This window comes from Oncorhynchus mykiss, chromosome 2 (genome assembly GCF_057628025.1).
Source record: "Oncorhynchus mykiss isolate SJ-2025 chromosome 2, ASM5762802v1, whole genome shotgun sequence".
NCBI classification, from domain to species: Eukaryota; Metazoa; Chordata; class Actinopteri; order Salmoniformes; family Salmonidae; genus Oncorhynchus; species Oncorhynchus mykiss.
The window spans coordinates 17,253,660-17,277,500 of record NC_143023.1 but is presented as its reverse complement, the minus strand read 5'-3'; the positions used below and the strand labels follow the sequence as shown (position 1 = coordinate 17,277,500).

At 46.5% G+C, this 23,841-nt stretch overlaps 1 protein-coding gene and 1 pseudogene across 6 annotated transcripts in view; both read left to right on the top strand.

Annotated features, from left to right (window-relative positions):
• The window catches only part of LOC110536462 (zinc finger and BTB domain-containing protein 7B), a 24,675-nt gene extending 12,947 nt beyond the window's left edge, over window positions 1–11,728 (top strand). For 2 of the 5 annotated variants that reach the window (XM_021622243.3, XM_036940158.2), the window contains exons 3-4: window positions 6,393–7,486; window positions 7,630–11,728. In XM_021622243.3, the coding sequence (XP_021477918.3) occupies window positions 6,399–7,486; window positions 7,630–8,245 (1,704 nt within the window). In that variant the 5' untranslated portion in view covers window positions 6,393–6,398 and the 3' untranslated portion in view covers window positions 8,246–11,728. Of the gene's footprint in view, window positions 1–3,379; window positions 3,667–6,392; window positions 7,487–7,629 lie in introns of those variants that run through there. The other 3 variants (XR_005035440.2, XR_016490887.1, XM_021622236.3) reach the window with 3 other exon arrangements.
• Window positions 11,729–12,252: 524 nt separating this feature from the next.
• Window positions 12,253–20,201, top strand: LOC110536479 (NADH dehydrogenase [ubiquinone] flavoprotein 1, mitochondrial-like; annotated as a pseudogene). The gene is made up of 9 exons (XR_016483600.1): window positions 12,253–12,358; window positions 12,591–12,702; window positions 12,835–12,917; window positions 13,167–13,337; window positions 15,427–15,618; window positions 16,351–16,538; window positions 16,857–17,251; window positions 17,297–17,491; window positions 19,290–20,201. The product of XR_016483600.1 is annotated as an NADH dehydrogenase [ubiquinone] flavoprotein 1, mitochondrial-like (transcript).
• Window positions 20,202–23,841: the final 3,640 nt, after the last annotated feature.

The following is a 23,841-nucleotide window of genomic DNA, read 5'->3' as shown; positions in this document are numbered from 1 at the left end:
AGGAGATAGAGAAGCACTGAGAGCCAGAGGAGCACGTGGAGGAGGAGAGACGGTATGAACAGAGAATCATGACTCCTAATTTCCTTATCTCAGGCCTTGCTGTGTTGTTTTGTTTGGGAACAGCCGTTGTTTGGTTCCACCTGTGCTGTTCTGGTTGTCTGTATATGTAAATTATACATATTTAAACTGATTCTTGGTTTAATTGAGTTCTCCTTTATTTTGGTTTGTGTGTAGTTCTGATGGACCTATAGTATGTTATCCTCCTATGAGTATTTTTCATGTTGTATGTAATGACACATCTCCGTAGGTCTGCTGTGTGTGTTCTTTCAGCCATCATGGAATAATACATTTCACTGCCACCCACCCCTCTCTTAAGCTTTGCATAATAATCTTTATTACATATTAAGAAATTCATAAATCGTTTTATTGTATCAGAACAAAAAAAGTAATATTTTATCACACACAATTTAAATACATCTTTCAGGGTTACAAATGTTGTTTACAAATATCCTTTATTGAGTTTATACATTATGTAATATACAGTTTGTACATTGTGTAATTATTTCCATAAACCTTGTTTCCTTGTTTTCTTGGTAGTCATTTATTTAAGCCTTCCCTGAAAAATAATGTTGTTTTCTAAATTAAACTAAATGAAGAAGTAGCTATATTTTGCAAACTTACATTGCATTTGACATTTGTACAGTATTTCTGGTGAGGTGTGGATTGTTAGGGCCTGTGAATTGTGGATGTGAAATACATTAGAGCATTAGAAGTTTGCTAAAAACACTGCGAGTGAAACGGATTTGAACATATTATGAATGAACGCACACGGAAAGCGTCTGACATCAGAATGAATTGAAACACATTTCTGTCAATGGAGTAAAGTCATATTTCCCCCCTGGGCCGTTCAGAGCAGAGCTGATATAACTGCTGTGGATTGGGAGACGTTACAGGCTGTAAGTGAAAATAAGCACCAGTGTAATAACAGTCTAATGTCTTGTTTGTGTCAACTACTATTGATCTCTCACTTGGTGAACTCCGTTCAAGTTGCAGTCAAAAGGACAATACATTTAAATCATTATTTTGATGGTCCAGTTGTTTTGTTACTTATTCATTCTATCAGGACCCCATTTAAAGTGTTGTTATTTCCTGTCCAGATTCATCTATATTTCTCCAGTACATTTTGAGTTTGAATGGGGCAGTGAACCATTATAAGAGCTTTTAGAGAGTGCGTGGCGTACATGACGAAGGCGAGGGAAGAGGAAGCCGTATTGTCGGAGGGGAGGAAAGGTAGTCAACTGTCGACAGAGGAGTGGGAGTTGAGAATCCGCTCTGAAACCGAGAGATAAGTTGGCCACCAATCATTAAAGAAAAGGGGATGACGAAGTGTTTTATTTTTTGAAAATAGAATGAACTTATTTACTACATAAACAGTTTTCAACTGTTTACATTGTTTATAGTTTTAGTTTAATTTGTTGGTTTTAATTCACTTGAAGCATGAGGAGTGAGTCTTTCACTGTAATATAGCCTACAGTTTATACCAATTGTACAGCATATTTCAACAATAATTCTTAATATGGGTTTTAGTTACTATTATATTAATTTGTCACATTTGTTTGTCTTCACTGCTTCCTAATGTCTTTCACATTTCCACAAAGTGTTTTGTAAAGTGGTGTGCCGTTATGTTTTCTTCAACATAACAGTCTGACGACATGTTTTTCCACATACTTTCCACTTGGTTGTTTTTTCTTCGTTTTTACTTCCATTCTTGTGGGAAAAGGAGCTGTGTTTCAGATGATTTGTAGTCATTTGAATGTGTTGATTAAACACCCGTCAGTTTGGGTGGCTGTGTAATCTATAGTGCTATATGTTAGTTAAAGAGGGATCAGCAGCCAGAGATGGCTGTCCCTGACTGTTAGAACAGGGGCTGCTGAACAACTAGAAACTAGAAACAGGGTGACTAAGAGAGAGAGAGAGAAAGGACAGGGGACGAGGGGAGAAAGAGAAAAAAAAAATGTCTTACCGTCAAAGATCATTCCTACTTTTTAAGTGTGTGTGTGTGTGCGCGTGTGCGTGTGTGTGTGTCTCATTTATAAAGTGACTCACAGTTGTTCGATTAACAGGAATCTCTTCCCTTTTTCCGAACAACACGTATACCCTTCTGAACAACACTTACATCCCCCTTCTGAGGAATCGAAAACCACCCCTTTTTTTATTTTACACCGGAAACTAAACACTAGTATGCTCTTCATATGTCTTTATCTCTCACTCCCCCTCTTCTTCTCTGTTCACTTAATCTCTCTTTTTATCTCCTCTGATTTCTAGGAGGGGGATTCTGTTAACATTGAGTTTTCTCTTAAACAAAACCTTCTCTCAGCTGGGACAGTTGTCTTTTCTATTGGCTTATTGTTTTGTGCCTCATGACAGGTTCACACACACACACACACACACACACACACACACACACACACACACACACACACAGTGTTTTCGGTGGGGATTTTGACCTTTCTGGCAGCACCGTCGATGTCCTCCTCGTCTACAGCTTTTTCCAGGGCGTTGTTTTAGATGCTTACGAGCGTAGGAAACACCTCGAACAAATCTCCCTGAAATCACTTCCTACCTGCTCTGAGAGCGGCGGTGGCACAAACCCATGCCAACGTCGATAGCTTGATGCATCAAACCGAGAATGTTACATGTTAGAGTTGTTTTAGTGAACAAGCTTTCATTTGGAGAAGACTTCACAGAGTCAGTCAAAGTTGCCTTATGGATTGTTCTAATGTGACTTTATCATCATCACAGACCATCTGTAATATGGCATGTTGGTTGTTTCATCTAATACCTACCTTGATGTCTGTGGCTGGGTCTATTATGACTCACAGCACCAATATGATTTTGGTTCTTACGTTACTTCTACTTGATGTTGGCTGACTTGGCTAAATTTGCACATATTTGACAATGTTGTAGGGTATTTTTGAGCTTCTTTCAAGGTCCCTCATCAGTAATGTAGGTACATAGAGACCCTTAATTCTGTGCGTAAGTGGCTGAAGGATGAGACCACGGGCTGCTTCTCAATAGTCCAGCATGGCTTCCTTCCTCTTCTTTCTTCTTCGAGGAGAAGAAGCCACTTTAGACTATTGTACACAAGTTCCCCCCACCTGTCTAGACCGATGGACAAACATCCCTCCTACCTGTCCATCAGCCAAGGTCAGAGGTCAGATCTGTGGTCGGGGAGGGGCAGGCCAGGAAGTTGTGTATTTCGGAAACTTACGATCGCTCGTTTCAGAAAATGGACCCGCTGTATTTTGGAGAGAGGGGCGCGTGGGCGAAAAGGGGGGAGGGGTATCTCTCAATCTCTCTCTCCGCCGCCAAGCACCTTCTTTTCATAAAACAGGAAGAGAGAGAACGAGCGAGAGAGAAAGAGGTAGACATCCCCAAGGATGAACGCGTAACCCCAACTTCTCTGAACTTCGAGAGTTAAAGGTTTAAGGAGAGGTGCAGGCGGGCCTGTTTAAGGAGAGCGAGGGAGAATAGAAGGCTGTAATATAGGAAGGAAGAAGCAAGTAAGAGCGAGGAAGACTGAAGTACAAAAACACTTATGCCATGACACAGACACAGCATCGCCTCCAGTCGACGGTCCCTCTATCAGCCATGAAGGCAGGAAAGGTAGGGGTGCCGTTTGGGTTTAGACACAGCTGATGGGTTGAGGTTGGGAGGGTAAGGTTCTGTTGATACAGGTGGGATTGGGGTTTCTGTTGAAGAGCGACGATATGAACGTTACTGTGTGGACTTTATGGGTGGGGTGTGTATGTTTTTGACATTGCATGAAGATCAACAGACCACAAACTGAACAATGGGGACTCGGGGAGCCAAGAGAGAGACACGCAACGTGTGTGCGTGTGTGTGTGTGTGTGTGTGTTTAATGGGGTGTGTCTTGTAGCAGGTTAGTCAGGTGAAACAGAATGTACTGTCGTCGAGGAGAGCCCCTCCAGGGTGCTATGTGGACAGTATTATAGGATGGTTAGGGGGCTGATGGTGGTTGCTATGGGAGGGAGACAAAGGTGGGGGAGGAGGGGGGAGTTAGTCTGTTGTTTGTGGAAAATGTGGTCTGCTCAGGTGTGAGTGGTACTGTGGAACAGGAGAGGGGGTTAGGTGAGAGCCAGGGGAACAGGAGAGGAGAGCCCTTGGGTGTTATAAATGAACCTCATCATATGGATACATAGACAGTATAGACTTCTATAGACCTGGTAACCTACCTAGAAAGTAGTCTATGGATTAGTAAAATGGAGTAAGACACAAACTTCCGCTGTAGGCCTAAATGCTCTCTCTGTTTCACACTCTCTCACTCTCTTCCTCCAGTATACACCTCCCCTGGAGGGCATGTGTGAAAGGGAGGACACGGAGTGGGTGATGAGGTCTTGAAAAGAAGGGAGGAGAAGAACAAGCTTCTGTTATCCCCACATAAACACTTCTAAACACGTCTTGTTTTACCCAACATGAACTCTTCTCTGTTTTCACTTTCCTAAAGTCAAAGTTCTGTTTCAGGAAATACCACACGCACACTGTTAAGGTTAGACTCAGTGAGCAGAATCCTGACTTGAAATACATCCATATAACTTGAATCTTCCTTTGACGATGTGACATACGCAAAATCTCTAGCACCTTGTGTGTGTGTGGACGTCGTCCCCAGTACAGTCTGACTCCTCTCTTTCACCTTCCTCTTTCTGTCTCTTCCTCTCCTACGTCTCTCTCTCTATTTTTAATCAAGGAGCTAATACTATCAACCACTGACACACACACACACACACACTCTCTCTCTCTCTCTCTCTCTCTCTCTCTCTCTCTCTCTCTCTCTCCTCTCTGGCACCCCCTTCTCCTCTACCCCCTCTGATCCTCCCAGTTGTCCCCCCTTCCCACCCCCTCTGCCAAAATCACTTTTTCCTGATGTTGTAATCTGGGGTTGAGGGGGTGTTAGTTCGAGGGAGAAGGGAGGAGTGATTGAAGGAGGGATAGCACTAAGCTCTTGTTTAATATGGTCCCTCACGTGAAGGAGGGATAGCACTAAGCTCTTGTTTAAGATGGTCCCTCACGTGAAGGAGGGATAGAACTAAGCTCTTGTTTAAGACGGTCCCTCACGTGAAGGAGGGATAGCACTAAGCTCTTGTTTAAGATGGTCCCTCACGTGAAGGAGGGATAGCACTAAGCTCTTGTTTAATATGGTCCCTCACGTGAAGGAGGGATAGCACTAAGCTCTTGTTTAAGACGGTCCCTCACGTGAAGGAGGGATAGAACTAAGCTCTTGTTTAAGACGGTCCCTCACGTGAAGGAGGGATAGCACTAAGCTCTTGTTTAAGATGGTCCCTCACGTGAAGGAGGGATAGCACTAAGCTCTTGTTTAATATGGTCCCTCACGTGAAGGAGGGATAGCACTAAGCTCTTGTTTAAGACGGTCCCTCACGTGAAGGAGGGATAGAACTAAGCTCTTGTTTAAGACGGTCCCTCACGTGAAGGAGGGATAGCACTAAGCTCTTGTTTAAGATGGTCCCTCACGTGAAGGAGGGATAGCACTAAGCTCTTGTTTAATATGGTCCCTCACGTGAAGGAGGGATAGCACTAAGCTCTTGTTTAATATGGTCCCTCACGTGAAGGAGGGATAGCACTAAGCTCTTGTTTAAGACGGTCCCTCACGTGAAGGAGGGATAGCACTAAGCTCTTGTTTAATATGGTCCCTCACGTGAAGGAGGGATAGCACTAAGCTCTTGTTTAATATGGTCCCTCACGTGAAGGAGGGATAGCACTAAGCTCTTGTTTAAGATGGTCCCTCACGTGAAGGAGGGATAGCACTAAGCTCTTGTTTAATATGGTCCCTCACGTGAAGGAGGGATAGCACTAAGCTCTTGTTTAATATGGTCCCTCACGTGAAGGAGGGATAGCACTAAGCTCTTGTTTAATATGGTCCCTCACGTGAAGGAGGGATAGCACTAAGCTCTTGTTTAATATGGTCCCTCACGTGAAGGAGAGCTCTTTGTGGAAGTCACGCTAGTAATGAAAGGCTACAGTACCAACCAAAATATCTGCACCGTGACCACATTAACTAACACAGTTTTACTTGACAAAGGACACGTCCATGCACTGAGGTATTCTAGGTATGTCAGCATTTGTTTCCTGGTATTCAAAGCCATGAAATGTGATCTATATCAAAAGCATACACAATATTGTTCTGATGTCATTGCTTGACATTCACCACACCAGAAGAAATGTAAAAAAAAACTTTGTCTGATTCTTGTTTTTTTTTTCATGTAAAAAAACAAACATCTGTGGCCACCGAATTATTTTGATTCAGCCTGAACTTCAATGTCTGTGTTATTCTAACCAACTGTTCCCTCCTGCAGGTGGCAATGTCTCCAGGAGAGGACGGTCTGATCGGGATCCCCTTCCCAGAGCACAGCAGCGAGATCCTGTTCCGCCTCAACGCCCAGCGCAGGGCGGGGCTACTCTGTGACCTCACCCTGACCTCGCGGGGTGCCCGCTACCCTACCCACCGCTCTGTCATGGCTGCCGTCAGCCTCTACTTCCGCGGGCTGTTTGGGGCGGAAGAGGGGGCCGAGGCAGGGGGTGAGGCGGGGGGAGGAGGAGGAGGGTTCAGTGTGTGCCAGCTGGACTGTGTCGCGCCCGATGCCCTGGGTGCCCTGCTGGAGTTTGCCTACACGGCCACCCTGACCATCCGCAGCTCTGGCATGAGAGACGTGTTGAGAGGAGCTCAGTTACTGGGGATCCAGTGTGTGGTTGATGCCTGTAGAGACATACTGGGGGAGACGGCGGGGGAGGTAGAGTGGGAGACGGGGGAGGAGAGGGTACAGGCGGAGAGGGAGAGAAGGGTGGAGAGGGGGATGAAGAAAGGCTCCCGGAGGAAGATAGACAGACGGAGAGTCACCAAGGTGGAGTCATCGCACCACCAGCCACTACCTCATCGCCCCAACATTAACACACACCAGCACCCCTCCACTCCTCCTACACACCCCTCACCTGTTCAAGACGGGGCCCACTCTCATCCCTCCACCCGACCCCCCAGCCCTGAGCAGGATGAACACCCCCCCACCACGGGACAGAACGGGGAGCGGAAGCAGGGCAGGGATGCAGGGAGAGGGAGTACAGCAGTCAACGGAGGGGTGCACTGGCCTCAGGAGTGCCTCCTCGCCCCCCACCCCCCTATTCCCCTCTCAGATGACAGGCTGTCAGAAGACGAGGAGGAGATGGAGGGAGTGGGGAACGGTGGGGTGCCCAGCTTTACTTCAGCCCCCCTGGTAGAGCAAGAGGTGGCCACAGGGGCAGGAGGAGGGGGTAGGAAGAGGAAGTCTCAGACCCCCCAGCAGTGTCCTGTCTGTCAGAAGATCATCCACGGAGCTGGGAAGCTGCCCAGACACATGAGAACACACACCGGGGAGAAACCATTCGAGTGCTCTACCTGCGGGGTCCGCTTTACCAGGTATGTACCTGTGTGTTTAACACTATTATCACCAGGTATGTATGTACCTGTGTGTTTTAACACTATTATCTATAACAGATTACAGAGCTAGCATTGTTCTACATATGATGCTGAGCCATTATCCTCTTTCCTTTCTCTCTCAGGAATGACAAGTTGAAGATCCACATGCGTAAACACACAGGGGAGCGTCCGTACCCTTGCCCCCACTGCCCCGCCCGCTTCCTGCATTCCTACGACCTGAAGAACCACCTGTCTCTCCATAGTGGGGCACGCCCCTTCGAGTGCCCGCTCTGCCACAAGGCCTTCGCCCGCGAGGACCACCTCCAGCGCCACCGCAAGGGCCTCAGCTGCCTGGAGGTCCGTACCCGGGCACGGCCGAGGCGCGGGCCTGGGGCTGACCACGGGGAAGAGGGCAGAAGGGTTAGAGGAGGAGGAAGAGGGTATTCTCCAGACCAACTTGAGAATCTGGCCCTGCAGCCCCACGCCTCAGCATTCCACCCCCGTGCTGGGATGGTTGGCCTGGGGGATGGGGCTGGAGGTCAAATGTTGTTCCAGAAGGAGGCTGACGGGGAGCAAGCTATAGCCCTCCTAGGGCCTCACAGGTTACCCTACCCTGGTCTGCTGTGGAGAGGCCTGGAGCTGGGGGTGAGAGGGGTGGAGGGGGAGGAGGCAGGCGGGGGCCACTCTCCTGCACTTCAGCATGCAAGATGGGAGGAGGAGGCAGAGGAGGAGGCAGAGGAGGATGAGGAAGACGAGTGAGAAGCGAGGAAGAGTAGAGCGTGTGTGCATGTGTTTGTGCGTGTGTGTGTGTGTATGTGTGTGTGTGTCACCTACAGTATGGATGGGGATCTTACTCAGGTGACTGGACCTGCTCCTTCTTACAAAGCGCTTAGAGAAAGACTAAACGATAGAGAAAGACTAAACGATAGAGAAAGACTAAACAATAGAGAAAGACTAAACGATACAAAAAGAATAATGGAAAACGGGTTTTCTGATTTGTTATTGTTGTTTCATGGCTCTCTGTTTTTATTTCAGTTGTCTTTTATTTCTATTTTCCATTATTTCTATTTTATTTCATGCTGTGGTTATTCTTATTAGCTGTACATAAAAAGAGGCTTTATTGAGGGAATGTTTTGCACATAGATGTGCTGATGGGGATATGAGGTTATTTTCTCTCACTATGCAAACTGAAGTCAGGAGCTGAGAAATGATGAAGAGAAAAGAAATCATGTATTTTTGAGCAGAGTGCTGTTAGAGTAATATAACAATCAAATGTTATTGAAGTTCAAACAATGTATGTACAACATCCATCTGGCACTACTAAACCCTATCACTCTTCATGTCACTATACTAGCACTCTCAGCGGGGTAGTAAGAAACCAGAATCATCCGGTTTTCAGTGGAAAAGAAGAGAAGACACAAAGCCTGAAAACCGGTAGCTTCCGGTTCCTTCCGACCCGCTCAGGTGTTTGTTTTACGCCTGCTAAGTTAGGTAAGTATAGTAGTAGGTGTGGAATCTGCTGTTTCACTTTGGGTGTACCCTACTACCCTCTAGTGGTTATTGGTGGAGCTAGTCGCCAAGGGCAACAAGTCACCAGGTTTCCTATTGAAGATAGCCATTATCTAACAGTAACAGTCATATTTTAAGGCTTATTATTTTGCTGTCTGTTGTAAGTAGATTTTCATGCCCTTTTATGAGGCACCGATGATACCAAAGATTTCAGTTTATTTCTTCCTAATCAATCAGTTTGATCAAGCACAGGAGCACCAGAGCTATAGATTGAGATCCCAATGGGCACGCACTGGTTGAATCATTGTTGGTTCCACTCCATTTCAATGAAATGACATTAAACCAACGTGGAATAGACATTGAATTGATGTCTGTGCCCAGTGGGATGGCTCTAAGGGTACCCTGGGATTTTAGAGCCAAGGTTTGGTTAAAAGACCTGTCTTCATTTGCCCGGTTCTCTGCTGCAGACTGCTAGAAGGGTTGGAGACTGCTTCCATTGGTTAGATTCTGTGTGGGGCTCTACTGCCCTACCAAGCAAAATGGCAGTGACTGCTCATAGAGTGGAACTGAGAAAAATGTATTTCATTTACCTTGGTTTCACAGTAACTTTATGCAGTTACTGCTAACATGACTCCCATTTTGTCCAGAATACAATAGAAAAGAGGCAGGATACTTGTCCTCATGATTAAGCATGTATTTATTTAATGTAGCAAAAATTACATTAACCAATTTTCGACCAAATGAGCAGTTACTGCCTTTTTGCTTGGTAGGGCAGTCTAGTGCTCTGTGAAAAATGCCTGACCAAAACTAGACTACATCTGCAGGGTCATTGGATGACTGTTCATGAGAGGTGTGTTTGTTGCTTTAGCGTTTACTTTTTGACATCGACAGGGGACAATTCCTTTCCAAAGTTTCCTTCTTTAGAATGTCTTCTGATCATGCACTCCTCGGTTTTTGTTGATTGCAAAAAGAGCGAGAGAAAAGGAGAGACCAAGAGGGAAGGAGGGAGAGACCTTGATCTCTTCATTGCTCTGTATTTATTTATTTATTGTTATTTATTGTGGCTTTCCAGTTGAAACTGTGTGACCTGACCCAGGGTATCCACAGTGACCTGACCCAGGGTATCCACAGTGACCTGACCCACCTGACCCAGGGTATCCACAGTGACCTGACCCAGGGTATCCACAGTGATCTGACCCTGGGTTTGACACAGTGACCTGCAACACCACTAGGCTCGGTCCCCTTCTGGCACAGTTGAAGTGCTCTGTACCTGCTTCCTTTAGAGTCTTAAGAGAAACTGCATTGTGCTTAACGTGACGGCTAAGAAAGACCCACCCGGTGCCATGTTGGGTGAAAGGTCCTCTGTTGGCTATTCTTGCTCCTTTTCCATTTGTTTTGCACAACACATCACACCCTGAAAAGGTACTGCAATAATACTGGCACATTCCATCCTCCGGGGGAGAAGGAAGGGATCAGAAAAGAGACAGACCGAGCCTTTCTCTCTCTCTTTAGAGCACCAGACAACTGTCGCACCACCCGTAGCCATTTCACACTTTCAGTTAAAGAGATAAGCATCAACTGCACTTAGGGAGAGAACTGTGTTGTTGATTCAACATGTACTGTATGTTATTGTGTTATCTGTCAAAGCTGTGTGTATAAGTCACAGATAGGCCCTTAGGGGGCCTGACTCTAGGAGACCAGCGACCATCTTGGGTGGCCCATTGCAGGTGTAAGGCTACTTTGCTTACAGATAATCAACCATTTCTTCAAAGTCTGTCACTCTTTAGGTGATAGTGAGTTATGTTCTTTATTTACAACTATTTACGAGGGCTGTAACTCTAGCCTGAAGCTTATGTAGCTCTAGCAGACTGGACCTGTGTGTGCTGTCCATTCCCCGCTATGTAGAAGAACTTTCCTTGTTTCTGATTTATTTGCACTAAAATATTGAGAGCTTTTAAGTTTTTTTTGTTTCACCTCCTTATCCATTCCATGACGTCACTCAGTATCGTTTATGATTGTAAGAGAAGATATCTGTATATTGTTCCTTCAATTCTTGATAATAACATTGGTCTATATTCTTTCTACTGCGTAGTGTAATAATCATGATAAGAGATTGCTATGTAAAGGGGTGAAGCTGCCTTGGACTTTTGGTTTTGTGCTGCAACTATTCTCAGGAAATCTTGAGCAATGCACTAAGTAATTATGCAAAATTGTGGGGGAGATATGCTGTGTATATATGTAGCCTATGTATGTTCATACATGTGTCTGAAGAGGTACACCTTTCACTCAATAGTACGGTTCCAATATAACACCTTGTACCACATGACTATGAGGAAGTCAGATAAAAGCAAATTGAGGAATAGTAGATATCCATTTGTATGGTACAACATGTACAATGTAGTGTACATCAATTGAAACCAGCCAGTCACACATTGTGCTGAAAGTTTTTTTTGTGCTGAGGGGTGTTGCTACCAGCATTTAGAGAGCTTGGTGAGTGAATGAGAGGGAAACATTATGCCAGCTGTGAAGCGTGGTGTTTCTATGGAACTTTATGTAGTTTTATTTGGCTTTGGTGAAGGGATCTGGGGTCTGTTTTGAATAGAGACACCGCTATCAGGGATACATTTTTGTCTTTCCGTTTTTGGTGGACCTTCTGTCAGAGATATAAATTCATTTTCCCATCATTTGTTTCAGATCATGTAAAGAAAACAGATAAATAAACAAAGATATCTATCCCTGTCTGTTTGTTATTTATTTGTTTGACACTAGTGCATGGTTCCATATCCATAGCTGGTAGCCTAGGTAGGCCTAATGTATTAGTCTACAGCCTGTTTCCTACTGTATTACATCGTCGAAAATGAGTTGTAACTTCGATCTGTCATTTGGTATCTGAACGTTTATTTAGTGCATTTATTCATCCAATACAAGATCAGAGCCTAATTCAAATTCCCAATGCAATAGATTTCCCACAGCAAAAAGTACTAAATTATAGTAGATTGTTATTCACAACAAAAGTGTATGCACTGAGTAGGCATAACTTCTCAGCTGCAGTCTTTCACACACTGTACCCAGATTCACTTCTGCCAATGATGCAGGGAGGAATGTCAACCAGCCTCGACACCGGTGGCTTTGGGTTGTCGCAGGCAAACGGAACGTCATAATCCAATTAGCAGCACTAGATGAGTTCGCTAACCCAGCTAGCTAGCCTGGACAACAACCGACTGCACTGCTAACTAAACTGAACGTGTGAGTGTTGTGTCATTTTTGAGACAGCAGTGAACAAGTCAAGGAGTGAAGCAACAACCCAAAGAGGGAAACCTTTCAGGTTATCAACAACATCATTGGTCATCTGATGGCAGGAAGGTGAATGGAGATTAGTTAGCTAGAACATTCTTAGCAGCACAAAATAGCAGCTAAATCAGCTCATCAAGGCTAATTTATCTGCAAGTGCGCTTTTGTACATATAATAAGATGCCATATGCTGCTTAAGATATCTTAACTTTATTCAAGTATAGACTGTTAAATGAGAACTAGGGTAATAACTGTAGCTGGCTAACTGGACTAGCTTTGCTCCAAACAAAGTTCTCTGTTCCAGGATGCTGACGCTACGTCGGATGCTAGCGAGCACAGGTGCGCACTCGGCCGCGGCGCAGCAGTGCGTCTCGCCTCATCTGGCCCAGCGCTACAGCACCGCAGCAAAGCAACAGGTAGCCTTCTATCACCTAGTGTAGTTTAAAACTATTTCTGTTTTCGAGTCTAGGCTACAGCTGCCTAGGTCTCCATCTAGCCTATTATCGTTACATAAATGATTATGTTTGTGTGTTTATCTGGGTTGCTAGGAGAATCCAAAGAAGACTACATTTGGGCCCTTGAGTGATCAAGACCGAATTTTCACAAACTTGTATGGCCGTCATGACTGGAGGTAGTAACATCCCAAACTTAACATCACTGTGCACAGACACACTCTAGATACCATCAAATCTATGCACATACAGTAAGTACTCTTCTCTTCTTCACCATCCATAAAGTGTCCTTGTCAACTTGTCCCCTTCCCTCAACCTACCCGAGAATACATGATATGTGAAAACGATACATACATCAGGTACATAGGAATTATTAGGTGAATGTGGTCTATTTAAAACGCAATCTATATTTCCCATTGTGTTCCCAGTCTGAAGGGTGCTCTGCGTCGGGGTGACTGGTATAAGACTAAAGAGATCCTCCTGAAGGGGACAGACTGGATCCTGAATGAGGTCAAGGTGTCTGGTCTGAGAGGGAGAGGAGGAGCTGGCTTCCCTACCGGCATGAAGTGGGGCTTCATGAACAAACCCAGCGACGGCAGGTAAGAAAGAGAGAGATTGTGTGTGTACAGTGGGGCAAAAAAGTATTTAGTCATCCACCAATTGTGCAAGTTCTCCCACTTAAAAAGATGATAGAGGCCTGTAATTTTCATCATAGGTACACTTCAACTATGAAACACAAAATGAGGAAAAAACATCCAGAAAATCACATTGTAGGATTTTTAATTAATTTATTTGCAAATGATGGTGGAAAATAAGTATTTGGTCAATAACAAAAGTTTATCTCAATACTTTTTTATATACCCTTTGTTGGCAATGACAGAAGTCAAACGTTTTCTGTAAGTCTTCACAAGGTTTTCACACACTGTTGCTGGTATTTTGGCCCATTCCTCCATGCAGATCTCCTCTAGAGCAGTGATGTTTTGGGGCTGTTGCTGGGCAACATGGACTTTCAACTCCCTCCAAAGATTTTCTATGGGGTTGAGATCTGGAGACTGGCTAGGCCACACCAGGACCTTGAAATTCTTCTTACGAAGCCACTCCTTCGTTGCCTGGGCGGTGTGTTTGGGATCATTGTCATGCTGAAAGACCCAGCCACGTTTCATCTTCAATGCCCTTGCTGATGGAAGGAGGTTTTCACTCAAAATTTCACGATACATGGCCCCATTCATTCTTTCCTTTACACTGATCAGTCATCCTGGTCCCTTTGCAGAAAAACAGCCCAAAAGCATGATGTTTCCACCCCCATGCTTCACAGTAGGTATGGTGTTCAACTCAGCATTCTTTGTCCTCCAAACATGACAAGTTGAGTTTTTACCAAAAAAGTTTTATTTTGGTTTCATCTGACATTCTCCCAATCTTCTTCTGGATCATCCAAATGCTCTCTAGCAAACTTCAGACGGGCCTGGGCATGTACTGGCTTAAGCAGGGGGACACATCTGGCACTGCAGGATTTGAGTCCCTGGCGGCGTAGTGTGTTACTGATGGTAAGCTTTGTTACTTTGGTCCCAGCTCTCTGCAGGTCATTCACTAGGTCCCCCCGTGTGGTTCAGGGATTTTTGCTCACCGTTCTTGTGATCATTTTGACCCCACGGGGTGAGATCTTGCGTGAAGTCCCAGATCGACGGAGATTATCAGTGGTCTTGTATGTCTTCCATTTCCTAATAATTGCTCCCACAGTTGATTTCTTCAAACCAAGCTGCTTACCTATTGCAGATTCAGTCTTCCCAGCCTGGTGCAGGTCTACAATTTTGTTTCTGGTGTCCTTTGACAGCTCTTTGGTCTTGGCCATAGTGGAGTTTGGAGTGTGACTCTTTGAGGTTGTGGACAGGTGTCTTTTATACTGATAACAAGTTCAAACAGGTGCCATTAATACAGGTATCGAGTGGAGGACAGAGGAGCCTCTTTAAGAAGAAGTTACAGGTCTGTGAGAGCCAGAAATCTTGCTTGTTTGTAGGTGACCAAATACTTATTTTCCACCATAATTTGCAATTAAATTCATAAAAACTCCTACAATGTGATTTTCTGGATTTTTTTTCTCATTTTGTCTGTCATAGTTGAAGTGTACCTATGATGAAAATTACAGGCCTCTCTCATCTTTTTAAGTGGGAGAACTTGCACAATTGGTGGCTGACTAAATACTTTTTTGCCCCACTGTAGGTGTGTAGGTGTGTAGGTGTAGTTTATGCTTTCAGTACTAGATTAATTCAATGATCCTTTTATTGTGTGGACAACATGTCAATTCATGCAAGAGCTCTTATAGGTTGGAGGATATCCTCCGGAAGTTGTCATAATTACTGTGTAAGTCTATGGAAGGGGGTGAGAACCACGAGCCTCCTATGTTTTATATTGAAGTCAATGTGCCCAGAGGATGACGGAAACTAGCTGTCCTCCAGGTATGCCTTTGGCTCTACTCTACATAGTGCTGTTGAGGCTACAGTAGACCTTCATTGCAAAACATTGTGTTTTAATCAATTATTTGGTGAGGTGAATATATTTAGTATAGTATCTAAAAAGGACAACTTTTTAAATGTCTTAACTATTTAAATTTTTCTGAAATTCACTCTCCTTCCTCTCCTGAGGAGCCTCCACTGGTGTGTAACATACAGTATCTGTGTCTGTGTATCTCAGACCTAAGTACCTGGTAGTGAATGCAGATGAAGGAGAGCCAGGGACGTGTAAGGACAGAGAGATCATGCGTCACGACCCTCACAAGCTGGTGGAGGGCTGCCTGGTGGCTGGGAGCCATGCCGCTCCATGGGAGCCCACGCCGCTTACATCTACATCAGAGGAGAGTTCTACAACGAGTTCTCCAATACACAGGTCAGAGTTCTACAACGAGTCCTCCAATACACAGGTCAGAGTTCTACAACGAGTCCTCCAATACACAGGTCAGAGTTCTACAACGAGTCCTCCAATACACAGGTCAGAGTTCTACAACGAGTCCTCCAATACACAGGTCAGTTCTACAACGAGTTCTCCAATACACAGGTCAGAGTTCTACAACGAGTCCTCTAATACACAGGTCAGAGTTCTACAACGAGTCCTCCAATACACAGGTCAGAGTTCTACAACGAGTCCTCCAATACACAGGTCAGTTCTACAACGAGTCCTCCAATACACAGGTCAGAGTTCTACAACGAGTCCTCCAATACACAGGTCAGTTCTACAACGAGTCCTCCAATACACAGGTCAGAGTTCTACAACGAGTCCTCCAATACACAGGTCAGAGTTCTACAACGAGTCCTCCAATACACAGGTCAGAGTTCTACAACGAGTCCTCCAATACACAGGTCAGTTCTACAACGAGTCCTCCAATACACAGGTCAGTTCTACAACGAGTCCTCCAATACACAGGTCAGAGTTCTACAACGAGTCCTCCAATACACAGGTCAGAGTTCTACAACGAGTCCTCCAATACACAGGTCAGAGTTCTACGAGTCCTCCAATACACAGGTCAGACTACCTGCTTAGGCTGGCTGGAGTCCTGTCCTCTCCTGTCTCCTCAACAAACGAGCACACACACACACACTTACAGTATGTCCTGTCCACCAGGTGGCGATAAACGAGGCGTATGCAGCAGGGTTGATAGGCAAGAACGCGTGTGGCTCTGGGTACGACTTTGATGTGTTTGATGCGGGGGGCAGGAGCCTACATCTGTGGGGAGGAGACGGCACTCATCGAGTCCCTGGAGGGCAAGCAGGGGAAACCCAGACTCAAACCACCCTTCCCCGCTGACATAGGTGAGGAAATTACCTACCACCTTTGGATTTACCTAAATCTCGCCAAAAAATAAACTATCAAAATAATGATAATATGGTCTACCAAAACCCTAACGGAAAAACCACATGATTTCACATGTGGAAAATGTGTAGTTTCATGTTATCACATGTTGCTTTACATGTTTTCACGTTATCACATTAACTTGGTTCATGTGGTTTTTCCGTAAGGGAAGTGTACATTACATTTCTGACAGTTCAATTGTTTTCTGTATACTGTGAAAATAAATGCTCTTCTTATTGACTTTCTCTCAATGTACCACCTTGTCTTTGGGTCTCCAGGGGTGTTCGGATGCCCAACAACGGTTGCTGATGTGGAGACGGTTGCCGTGGCGCCTGCTATCTGTCGTCGAGGTGGAGCGTGGTTTGCGAGCTTCGGGAGAGAGAGGAATGCTGGGACAAAGCTGTTCAACATCTCTGGTCACGTAAACACTCCGTGCACAGTAGAGGAAGAGATGTCCATTCCTCTCAGATAACTCATAGACAGACACGCAGGTGTGTGTGTTTGTGCAAGTATTAGTGTGACAAGTTTTCTAGTACTGTCTGTACATGAGAGCTGTGGGCAGTGCACCCCCTGCAGGGAAGGTAAGGCACTACACACAGTCTTGATAATTGAATGTCCACAGGTTTTGCTCCTACATAGCTTATTGCTCCAACATAAAACCCCATCCCACTTCTGATAATCTGATATCTGAGTGCCACAAAAATGACTGGGTGGATAAGTTGATCTCATCTCTCTCTCCCTATTTCGTTCTATCCCCCCCCCACCAGGAGTGGACTGGATGGATAAGATGATGTGGCGGTTTGTGCGTGGCGACGCGGCCAACTCTGAGATTAATATGATCTGGGAGCTGAGTAAACAGATCCAGGGCCATACCATCTGTGCCCTGGGGGACGGAGCTGCATGGCCTGTACAGGTGAGACTACTGGGGGACGGGGCAGCATGGCCTGTACAGGTGAGACTACTGGGGGACGGGGCTGCATGGCCTGTACAGGTGAGACCTCTGGGGGACGGGGCTGCATGGCCTGTACAGGTGAGACTACTGGGGGATGGAGCTGCATGGCCTGTACAGGTGAGACTACTGGGGGATGGAGCTGCATGGCCTGAACAGGTGAGACTACTGGGGGACGGAGCTGCATGGCCTGTACAGGTGAGACTACTGGGGGACGGGGCTGCATGGTCTGTACAGGTGAGACTACTGGGGGACGGGGCTGCATGGCCTGTACAGGTGAGACTACTGGGGGATGGAGCTGCATGGCCTGAACAGGTGAGACTACTGGGGGACGGGGCTGCATGGTCTGTACAGGTGAGACTATTGGGGGACGGGGCTGCATGGCCTGTACAGGTGAGACTACTGGGGGACGGGGCTGCATAGCCTGTACAGGTGAGACTACTGGGGGACGGGGCTGCATGGCCTGTACAGGTGAGACCTCTGGGGGACGGTGCTGCATGGCCTGTACAGGTGAGACTACTGGGGGACGGGGCTGCATGGCCTGTACAGGTGAGACTACTGGGGGACGGGGCTGCATGGCCTGTACAGGTGAGACTACTGGGGGACGGGGCTGCATGGCCTGTACAGGTGAGACTACTGGGGGACGGGGCTGCATGGCCTGTACAGGTGAGACTACTGGGGGACGGGGCTGCATGGCCTGTACAGGTGAGACCTCTGGGGGACGGGGCTGCATGGCCTGTACAGGTGAGACCTCTGGGGGACGGGGCTGCATGGCCTGTACAGGTGAGACCTCTGGGGGACGGGGCTGCATGGCCTGTACAGGTGAGACCTCTGGGGGACGGGGCTGCATGGCCTGGGGGACGGAGCTGCATGGCCTGTACAGGTGAAACCTCTGGGGGACGGGGCTGCATGGCCTGGGGGACGGAGCTGCATGGCCTGTACAGGTGAAACCTCTGGGGGACGGGGCTGCATGGCCTGTACAGGTGAGACCTCTGGGGGACGGGGCTGCATGGCCTGTACAGGTGAGACCTCTGGGGGACGGGGCTGCATGGCCTGGGGGACGGAGCTGCATGGCCTGTACAGGTGAAACCTCTGGGGGACGGGGCTGCATGGCCTGGGGGACGGGGCTGCATGGCCTGTACAGGTGAGACCTCTGGGGGACGGTGCTGCATGGCCTGTACAGGTGAGACCTCTGGGGGACGGGGCTGCATGGCCTGTACAGGTGAGACCTCTGGGGGACGGGGCTGCATGGCCTGTACAGGTGAGACCTCTGGGGGACGGGGCTGCATGGCCTGGGGGACGAGGCTGCATGGCCTGTACAGGTGAGACCTCTGGGGGACGGGGCTGCATGGCCTGGGGGACGGGGCTGCATGGCCTGTACAGGTGAGACCTCTGGGGGACGGGGCTGCATGGCCTGGGGGACGGAGCTGCATGGCCTGTACAGGTGAGACCTCTGGGGGACGGGGCTGCATGGCCTGTACAGGTGAGACCTCTGGGGGACGGGGCTGCATGGCCTGGGGGACGGAGCTGCATGGCCTGTACAGGTGAAACCTCTGGGGGACGGGGCTGCATGGCCTGGGGGACGGAGCTACATGGCCTGTACAGGTGAAACCTCTGGGGGACGGTGCTGCATGGCCTGTGACTACTTGTGTCAGAGGTTAGATAGAAACAAGTGAGACTACTGGAGTTGGAGAAACTGTTGAAGTAACACCCTGACCTCCTCTCCCTCCTCCCTCACTCCACCCTTCTCTTCCTTGTTTAGGGTCTGGTTCGCCACTTCCGTCCGGTCATGGAGAGCCGCATCTCGGAGTACCACAAGAAGAACCCTGCCAGGGAGGCTGACATTGAGATGATCTGAGACTAAACTCCCTGCTCCTAACATGCTGATCTTATCACTCCTCACTTCAAATCATTTCCATTGCTCAATGACTGCTTCTGTTCTATTGGGTATTTACTGTATGTTAATGAACCTAGCACCTATTCAATACCAACCCACTCTGTTTGTTTTCATGTGTGTAAACAGTGTTCATGTGTGTAAACAGTACCTGTAACTGGGCTGTATTTGTGGTGACATTAGTGCAGAGTTATTTCACTATCAGAAAAAGATCCCATCCTTCTTTCTAAACCAGCATGGAATGCCACTTTTGGTCTGTCTGAACACAGGAGTGCTGTAATAATGTAATATGCTATATAATATCAAATGTATTTATATAGCCCTTCTTACATCAGCTGATATCTCAAAGTGCTGTACAGAAACCTAGTCTAAAATCCCAACCAGCAAGCAATGCAGGTGTAGAAGCACAGTGGCTAGGAAAAACTCCCTAAACCTAGGAAGAAACCTAGAGAGGAACCGGGCTATGAGGGGTGGCCAGTCCTCTTCTGGCTGTGCCGGGTGGAGATTATAACAGAACATGGCCAAAATGTTCATAAATGACCAGCATGGTCAAATAATAATAATCACAGTAGTTGTCGAGGGTGCAACAAGTCAGCACCTCAGGAGTAAATGTCAGTTGGCTTTTCATAGCCGATCACTGAGAGTATCTATCTTATATATATATATATATATATATCTTCTATTCAGCTCCTTCAATTGGCTGTCACTCTGCCCTCTAAAGACAAAATCATATGAAAATACTTTCTGATCCATACTGAATAAAAAACAAATTATCCAAAATGTTGTAATCAGTGCGATCAATTGAACAGCCTCCATTACCTGCATTATCTGTCAGATCCTCCACCTCTGTCTCACTGGCTGTCACTCTGGCCCCCATGGCTGACAGTTCTGCTGCTTGGACTAGAATTACAGGAACTTCGTATTATTCTGTACGTATATTCGAAACCCTCCATTTAGAATATGTTAAATTCCGTATGGTATGTGTTAATCCATCATCCATTTCATATGTTATGAATTCATACAATATGTTCCGAATTGCAATTCATACAATTTGTCACAAATTTGCAAAACATACGAAATTGTAAAACTTATGAAATGTTACTAATTCCAATTTGTTGTTGCTAACGTTAGCTAGGTGGGTAGGTGGCTAAAGCTAACATTAGCTAGCACTAGGGGTTGGGTTAAAGGGTTAGGAGAAGGATTAGCTAAAAAGGTTAAGTTTAGGATTAGGGGAAGGTTTGGCTAACATGGTAAGTAGTTGCAAAGTAGTAAGTAGTTGCAAAGTTGCTAATTAGCTAAAATGCTAAAGTTGTCCGTGATGGGATTCAAACCCGAAACCTTTCAGTTGTTAGACATTTGAGTTATACATACACCTACCCATTCACCCCAACCAACCACCCTCCTTTAATCTTTGCCTTAAATCACCTTCTAGCTTATGTAACCATACCAAACGTAACATATACTCATTTGAGTGTCCCAGATGTACATTTACTGTGTTGCATCTACTGTCGTGGCCAAAAGTTTTGAGAATGACACAAATATTAATTTTCACAAAGTCTGCTGCCTCAGTTTGTATGATGGCAATTTGCATATACTCCAGAATGTTATGAAAAGTGATCAGATGAATTGCAAATAATTGCAAAGTCCCTCTTTGCCATGCAAATGAACTGAATCCCCCAAAAACATTTCCACTACATTTCAGCCCTGCCACAAAAGGACCAGCTGACATCATGTCAGTGATTATCTCGTTAACACAGGTGTGAGTGTTGACGAGGACAAGGCTGGAGATCACTCTGTCATGCTGATTGAATTCGAATAACAGACTGGAAGCTTCAAAAGGAGGGTGGTGCTTGGAATCATTGTTCTTCCTCTGTCAAACATGGTTACCTGCAAGGAAACACATGCCGTCATCATTGCTTTGCACGAAAAGGGCTTCACAGGCAAAGATATTGCTGCCATTAAGATTGCACCTAAATCAACCATTTATCGGATCATCAAGAACTTCAAGGAGAGTGGTTCAATTGTTGTGACGAAGGCTTCAGGGCGCCTAAGAAAGTCCAGCAAGCGCCTGGACCCACTCCTAAAGTTGATTCAGCTGTGGGATCGGGGCACCACCAGTACAGAGCTTGCTCAGGAATGGCAGCAGGCAGGCGTGCATCTGCACGCACAGTGAGGCGAAGTCTTTTGGAGGATGGCCTGGTGTCAAGAAGGGCAGCAAAGAAGCCACTTCCCTCCAGGAAAAACATCAGGGACAGACTGATATTCTGCAAACGGTACAGGGATTGGACTGCTGAGGACTGGGGTAAAGTCATTTTCTCTGATGAATCCCCTTTCCGATTGTTTGGGGCATCCGGAAAAAAAGCTTGTCCGGAGAAGACAAGGTGAGCGCTACCATCAGTCATGTGTCATGCCAACAGTAAAGCATCCTGAGACCATTCATGTGTGGGGTTGCTTCTCAGCCAAGGGAGTGGGCTCACTCACAATTTTGCCTAAGAACACAGCCATGAATAAAGAATGGTACCAACACATCCTCCGAGAGCAACTTCTCCCAACCATCCAGGAACAGTTTGGTGACGAACAATGCCTTTTCCAGCATGATGGAGCACCTTGCCATGAGGCAAAAGTGATAACTAAGTGGCTCGGGGAACAAAACATCGACATTTTGGGTTCATGGCCAGGAATCTTCCCAGAGCTTAATCCCATTGAGAACTTGTGGTCAATCCTCAAGAGGTGGGTGGACAAATAACAACCCACAAACTACAAGCATTGATTATGCAAGAATGGGCTGCCATCAGTCAGGATGTGGCCCAGAAGTTAATTGACAGAATGCCAGGGCGGATTGCAGAGGTCTTGAAAAAGAAGGGTCAACACTGAAAATATTGACTCTTTGCATCAACTTCATGTAATTGTCAATAAAAGCCTTTGACACTTATGAAATGCCTGTAATTATACTTCAGTATTCTGTAGTAACATCTGACAAAAATATCTAAAGACACTGAAGCAGCAAACTTTGTGGAAATTAATATTTGTGTCATTCTCAAAACTTTTGGCCACGACTGTAGTCTGAGACCAGTTTGATATTTTCTCTATATCTCTATATTACCTGCATTCTCTGTCTTCAGCTTCTCCACCTGGCTGTCACTCTGGCCTCCATTCCTAGAATATGATGTAAAAAGATACAAATAAACTGTTGATGAAAAAACACCCCTTAGTTTTTTTTTTATTACAGTAATCAAATAACATAAGTTACAGGTGTCTCAGGTTACCTGCATTTTCTCTCTCCAGTTCCTCCACCTTGTTTTTGTGGAAGTGCAGTTTAGTCTTAGTGACTCATCTCCACTCTCTGGTTCACCACCTTTCTGCAGCTCCTTCACCTCTCATTTCAGTTCCTCCACCTCTCCTTTCAGCTCCTCCACCTCTCCTTTCAGCTCCTCCACCTCTCCTTTCAGCTCCTCCAACTCTCCTTTCAGCTCCTCCAACCTCTCCTTTCAGTTCCTTCAACTCACCTTTCAGCTCCTCCACCTCTCCTTTCAGCTCCTCCATCTCTCCTTTCAGCTCCTCCACCTCTCCTTTCAGCTCCTCCACCTCTCCTTTCAGCTCCTCCATCTCCTTTCAGTTCCTCCACCTCTCCTTTCAGCTCCTCCACCTCTCCTTTCAGCTCCTCCACCTCTCCTTTCAGCTCCTTCACCTCTCCTTTCAGCTCCTCCACCTCTCCTTTCAGCTCCTCCACCTCTCAGCTCCTCCACCTCTCCTTTCAGCTCCTCCACCTCACCTTTCAGCTCCTCCACCTCTCCTTTCAGCTCCTCCATCTCTCCTTTCAGCTCCTTCACCTCTCATTTCAGCTCCTCCACCTCTCCTTCAGCAGCTCCTCTACCTCTCCTTTCAGCTCCTCCACCTCTCCTTTCAGCTCCTCCACCTCTCATTTCAGCTCCTCCACCTCTCCTTTCAGCTCCTCCACCTCTCCTTTCAGCTCCTTCACCTCTCCTTTCAGCTCCTCCACCTCTCCTTTCAGCTCCTCCACCTCTCATTTCAGCTCCTCCACCTCTCCTTCAGCAGCTCCTTTACCTCTCCTTTCAGCTCCTCCACCTCTCCTTTCAGCTCCTCCACCTCCTTTCAGCTCCTCCACCTCCTTTCAGCTCCTTCACCTCTCCTTTCAGCTCCTCCACCTCTCCTTTCAGCTCCTTCACCTCTCCTTTCAGCTCCTCCACCTCTCCTTTCAGCTCCTCCACCTCTCCTTTCAGCTCCTCCACCTCTCCTTTCAGCTCCTCCACCTCTCATTTCAGCTCCTCCACCTCTCCTTCAGCAGCTCCTTTACCTCTCCTTTCAGCTCCTCCACCTCTCCTTTCAGCTCCTCCACCTCCTTTCAGCTCCTCCACCTCCTTTCAGCTCCTTCACCTCTCCTTTCAGCTCCTCCACCTCT